At 27.0% G+C, this 6,430-nt stretch overlaps 2 protein-coding genes across 4 annotated transcripts in view; one reads left to right on the forward strand and one right to left on the reverse strand.

Moving 5' to 3' along the window:
• Positions 1–6,429, forward strand: part of LOC111681207 (DNA polymerase theta) — a 213,196-nt gene extending 206,767 nt beyond the window's left edge. For 2 of the 3 annotated variants that reach the window (XM_046948046.1, XM_023442949.2), the window contains one exon: positions 1,420–2,693. In XM_046948046.1, the coding sequence (XP_046804002.1) occupies positions 1,420–1,730 (311 nt within the window). In that variant the 3' untranslated portion in view covers positions 1,731–2,693. Of the gene's footprint in view, positions 1–1,419; positions 2,694–6,303 lie in introns of those variants that run through there. The other variant, XM_046948045.1, reaches the window with a different exon arrangement.
• LOC111681405 (rhodanese domain-containing protein CG4456) lies at positions 4,991–5,717 on the reverse strand. The gene is made up of 3 exons (XM_023443176.2): positions 5,462–5,717; positions 5,238–5,397; positions 4,991–5,173 (listed from the first exon to the last, which is right to left on the reverse strand). Exons 1-3 carry the CDS (start codon positions 5,580–5,582, stop codon positions 5,119–5,121), a joined length of 336 nt encoding a protein of 111 aa, XP_023298944.2. The 5' UTR covers positions 5,583–5,717; the 3' UTR covers positions 4,991–5,118.
• Position 6,430: the final 1 nt, after the last annotated feature.

The following is a 6,430-nucleotide window of genomic DNA, read 5'->3' on the forward strand; positions in this document are numbered from 1 at the left end:
ATGTTTGATATAAATTTTGAGACTGTAAAAGAATGAACAAAAAATAATAAAATACAATGTTCATTTATTCACATAGAAATTTAATTAAATTTGACTAATTTGTCGAAATAATCAGTATACTGTTCGAAAAAATTAAATCATTTATTAAAATTTTACAATTTTACTGAAGCTGCGTTATGAATATTGGAGATTTTTACATTTTTACTAATGCGCTTTCGAAAGACCTTTTAAATGATACCTACTCCAATAAACATTTATATCTTTGCATAACAAGTGTTTACAAAATGAACTCGAATGACCCATTAAAAAACAATATTTGTGGTCCGAAATCTATATTCCTTGCAAAGTTGTTCTGCAGATAACTGATCAAAACATATGTTTTTGAAGTTAATTCTGAAAGTATTTGTAAAGTTTTAATAAACTTAGTGTTAAAAAGCGCAACTTTCAATGACCGATAACATAAAAGTTTGACCTACCAACGCCGAACGGTTTGGGGGCTTTAATACTCTAACCTAGTACTTTAAGTTATCATGGGAATTGTTCACGCCCCAGACCATGACCCTCAATTTGTTGCATAGTGTAATTAATCCATTACTCAAAAATTCATTTTAAATCCTAAAAAAAACAGAAATGGAAGTAGAATTTAAACCACAAATATCATACCTGAAGTACATCCAACTTTGGTGAAAACCCTAAAAATTTAACATTAAGGTGCCATTCGAGGAATATTGATAAAATTCCATATTTAGATTCTTTCAATGACATGCTTATGTAATTTTCATCAGTTTTTCATCAAAGTTAGATGTACTTCGAATATGTTATTTGTAGTGACATTTCTACATCCCTATTTTGCTGCGATTTAATAAGAATTATGGGGCTATTTCATTAAAATTAACTATCAGTAATATACATCGTTTTTTGGGGTTGATAATTGAACATACATATAACAATAAATTTCTATATAATGTTATTAAAAATTATCAAACAAAACAATTGATAAGTATGAACTAATCAAGCAAACAAAAAATCTACATACTATATCTTAAATTTTTCACGTGCTAATAATACATAAGAAAATATTTAAACGTCAATTTTAATCTATTAAATCAGTAGCAAATAGTCACGGAATATTATTAAAATCTTAATATAAATATTTTTCTTGTGGCCAAAAAAATTTAACATTACATATTAAATCTGAAATTAAAGAGTTTTATGTCACAAAACATTATTATTGTTCACAGTTGATTAAATTTAACATTCCTTTATATTACCAAAACAGTTAGTAAAAAGAAAAGCTAACAAGAAATTTGTCGTATTTTAGACTAAGAAAAGCCCTATAATATAAAATTTCACATATAATTTAATATCAATTCATTTCCTCGTATTTCCCACTACCTCTCTCTCCCCCACCCCTTTTAGATCAAGCCGAACGTCAAGCGGTAAATTCTACTATACAGGGATCGGCAGCTGATATAGCAAAAAGTGCTATTTTACGAATGGAAAAGAATATAATAAAATATCGAGAAAAATTAGGTATAGAAACACAGTCTGTCCGTTTAGTTCTACATTTACACGATGAACTTATATTTGAAGTTCCCGAAGATAAAGCTAAAAAAATTGCAAAAGTCTTAAGTGTAACTATGGAAAATTGCGTTAAACTTAATGTGCCTCTTAAAGTAAAACTAAAAATTGGTAAAAGTTGGGGTGAACTTAAAGAGGTTAAATTTTAATTACACTTTGTGAGTGTTTAATTTTAAACGATTTAAGGTATAATTTTTAAACAAATACCCATTCTTTCTTTTATTTTCTGTTCAAAATTATTCCATCAGAAATTCGTGTTAAAGATTTTTTAAATTATTAGTTTAAGAAGGTTTGTTATGGAATTTTTTTCTAGGAATAGGTTTTGATTTTTCCCTTGATCGTATTGGGTTTATAATCGTTTCTATTTTTAGATTATTTTACATTTTAAGTAATTATACATATTAACAATTTTATTTATATGTTACATCTGTTACCATTTCTAAGAGATTTTAAAAAAGGTTTTTGTTAAACATTAAAAAAAATTGTATTAAAATTAATTAATTGTAAAAACATTGATTACTCTTTTAGGTTAATGTTAAGTTTAGTAATAGATAATAAATTTAGTTAAATTTTATGTAATGTAAAAGTTTTATACTTTCATTTAGTAGTTTGTATCATTCAAAGTGTATACTAGTTAGGACACGAAAATAATCTATCATATTCATACATACAGTGACAATTGTTAAATAATTAATTTGGAAATATTTTCCAGAGTTGCCTGAATTAAAAAATTCATTTATAGTTTCAAAAATCTATAACCTATAAAATATTAATGATATAGCTCAGGCAATCGAATGCTTAACACTTACAAAAACTTTCCACACACTTTTTAGTGCTGTAATTAGTATATATTTGTCCTTATTTAAATACAATATGTATCCAATATAACAGTTTGTTTTGACAAATAGCACCACCTTTTCAACAATTTGTTACTATGCACAACCTCCCCTTTAATAAATAATAAATATATTACGTAATAAACGTACAATAGGGAATTAAATTACTATCTTTAATGTTGTAGAAAAAAATTAAACAATCCCAGGAAAAATTTTAGAACTTGTTCTAAAAACTACTAGTTCTAGAACGAGTGAAAACAGAACCACTTCAGATTCTTAAACAACAGCCTTGGAACTAGTAGTTTCGCCATTACTTCTGGAACCCGTTCTTTGGAATATTTTGTTGTGTTAAGTACTTCTAAATATTTTTTATGAAACTAGTTCTTTGAAACTAGTTATACATTGCCACCACACTAGTTCAATGGAACGCATACTTGTTCCGAAACAACTTCATGGAATCAATTGAAAATAATGTCAAAAAATTAAAAATTTATAAACTTTTTTTTCGAAATAGAAAACGCGTTCAAATGTATATTTTTGCATTCCACTGAACTACAAGATATTAAAGAGCTCACTCATTCAATGAAACCGAGAGAAGGGAAAGTTAGCTGCTTGTAACGTATATCCTTACAAAGAATAGAGGTGCGGAAGAATTATATTAAATTTTACGTAAGATATGTATATGTATTTTTACTATTGTACCAATAATATTGGTACAATAGTAAAAATTCGTCAATAGCTTCATAAAATTGCTCCTAATCTTAATAATTTGAAACAAAAACGCTAAAAAAGAAATATTTGTTTATACGTTCTCCACAGCTTCTCTAGAACTAGTTCGGAGGTTGACAAATTCAAACAAAAATTATTGATTAAAGAACTAGTTCCAGAAGCGTTCCAAAGAACGAGTGTCGACTCCATAACGCTTCCTCAGAACCAATTCCAAAGGTGACAATTTCGAATAAAAAACATTGGTCTCAACGCCAAACTAGAATGAGTTCATGTTGTTTAGGGACATACCTAATAGTCTTTTTAGTTTGACACACTGTATTCCAAGTAATTTCTTTAACAATAAGTCCGTCTTACTATTCCTGAATATGTTGCCAGTATCTTAGAAACTATTGTATTTCAGAGGCTAAATTTAAAGTTTTTCTGTCACTTTAGATATGTTCAAAATATAAAAAACTCATTTCACTTTAACAAGAACCGAAATTCCAAAATCGATAACGTATAAATAAACTTTAGCAAGTTCTTCAATTTTAAAATATAAATGATCATATAGTCAACTTTTCTTAAGGATCAACAGCCGTTTATAGCAGTTTTTGTCTGTTTTAATTGCATATTTGGTATAACAATTAAAAAAGTGGGCCTGAAAGAGCGAATCAATCCGATCTATAGATATTATTCCTTTTGGGTGATTGACTTGTGTATTTAGACATCAAAGGCCGAGTGTTTCTTTTATTTCCAATATTTCTTTTATCAATGGTTACGATTATGTCTCTATTTAAATTAGCTAAATACAAAAACAAAGAAGATAAAAAGAATATATTATTTTAAAGCTCTTGCACATAATTCATCAAATTTTTACTATTGTTTTGAAGTATACAATTTACTATTAAATTCTGAAGATAGTATGATTAAAATGAAATAACTACACGCAATATTTATATGGATATAGTTAATCAGATATAGCCAGAAACAAAAATATACAAACTTTATATTGTAGAGGTTGATATAAAGAAAAGATATGTCGGGTATTATTAAAACAAGATTTCCTATTAAATTTTATATTGTATTACCAAAAGTTTATATTTATATGTATATACACATACATATTTGTTAAACAAATTATTTTTTAACAAATATGTATACATCTAATAAACAAAGATGACGCAGCAAAATATTTAATGCAGACGTCGGCGCTAGTATTGTTCTGACAACGAAGATTTTCGGCAAATTACATGTACACAAAACGATCGCATACGAACCTCTAAACAAGAGCATCAAAAATACAAATATTTTATTTAGTTGCTTGACAGCATTCAACAAAGCAGGTTGATGTCGCTTTGTTAAAGAAATTGCAAACACAACTTGAAAAAAGCAAAAACAACTTGCAAAAGCAAGAGCATAATTTACAAAAACAACGTACACTCTAAATAATTTTCTAGAATGCATAACAATGAAAGTAAATAAGTTAATCTTGTTTCATACTTTTTTTGTACATTTTAATTAGAAATGTTGTTTCTATGTAAAGAAATTATCATTCTTAAGTACATTTATTACATATTGTTTATAAATATTCGCATTTTACAGTAATGCAATTTAATCTTCAAAATTAAAAATAACCAAATATTTTTTTCAGTGCAATTTCAATGAAAAAATGCCAATAGTGTGTGTGTAGTGGTGGTTTTTTTATCTGCCTCTCTATCCGCCGGTATATGATTTAATGTGCAGTTACTTTTTGTTTTTGTTAGCAAATAGGTATTTTTTGAAACATTTAAATAAGAATAGTCATTAACTACAAAGAAGTACACTTTTAAATTATTTATTCTCTAATTAAGCACACAGATTTAATTTTTTTATTTTTATCTTCAAAGCATTTTATTCATGAAATTTGTGTATAACGACGAGTACAGTAGTTTATTTTAAATAATTTAATATTTTTAAATAAATTAAATGAGTATTAAGTGAGCAGTAAGCTAATTTACAAGCCTTCCTTTTGAGCCCATTCGGTCCACGAACCAGCATAAGGTTTAGCACTGAAAATTATGAAAATATAATATATATGTAATTTGATCAAGTACAGTTTAACATATTACTTACTTTTTAAAGCCTTGAGCTACAGCCATATCAGTAGCTTTCTGGGCTCTGCCACCTTTTAAGCAACTGAAGATCAATGGTGAATCTAATGATGGTTTGGCGCGATTAAAATGAGTCTTGAAATCATTATCAGACATTTCAAAGGCCTGACCTAAATCGGGTACTATTGCAAGACAAAAATATATTGTATTCACGTTATAGACAAATAATTAAACAAATTATATTACGTGGAATATTGATACTGCCGGGTATCGCACCAGTTGAAGCCAATTCATCTTTGTTTCTTACATCTATCAAGTATACTTCGGGATGATTAGGCACATCTTTAACTTCTTCATATGTTGCCATTTTGTAGTGGAAAGTTTTTTAGAATTTTATTTTATCGATTATGTTCTGATAGCCACCAAAGGCTAATAACGACTAATGCTGGACATTAATTATTAACTGGTAAAATTACTCATTTATTTACCTGACGTGTTTGTGAGGCGATAAGATAAACTTGTAAACCGGCTCGTTTATTTTGTTTATGTACCTGTGGTTAGAAGCGATGACAGCCTAAGTCGTTTTAATGAATCACTTAAAAATTTATAAATAATTATCGATTCTTCTATAAACCATGATTGTTATGATTTAAAAAAAGACAATCAAATCGATTTTTAATATAGAATTTTATTTAAATTGCTTTATTAGTTTTTATAACAGTTATAGTTAAAATTTTGAACTGAAGATAATGATGAAATCGGGCTGAAAATCGAGTTTTAAAATTTTAAGTTATTTTCGCGAAACTGTTTCAAATGTAAAATTAAAAGTCGAACTTTTATTCTAAAAATAATACATACGTACATATTTTGCAATATATAAACATTCTCAAGTTAGGCAGTTTTTGTATGTGACCACAGTTAAAATAACAACTCAGAGGTTTTAAGTAAATTCTAGCGATTTATTTGGAAGTCTTAATGGTATTTATGAAATTAAAATCTTTAAAGTAAAAATGCAGTTTGTTTTAAGTTTATAAGAATTTAAAAATTAGTTTTATTTATTTAATATTTGTATTTATATTATTTATTAGCTAATATTAACAATATATAGAGAATATTAATTAAACAATAAAAAAGTCATCAACATTGTACATTATTAAATGATATCAAGAGTGGATAATGCAGTTCTTTTCAAAGCGTACGTAGACGTCTACCACG

Source organism: Lucilia cuprina, chromosome 4 (genome assembly GCF_022045245.1).
Source record: "Lucilia cuprina isolate Lc7/37 chromosome 4, ASM2204524v1, whole genome shotgun sequence".
NCBI lineage: Eukaryota > Metazoa > Arthropoda > Insecta > Diptera > Calliphoridae > Lucilia > Lucilia cuprina.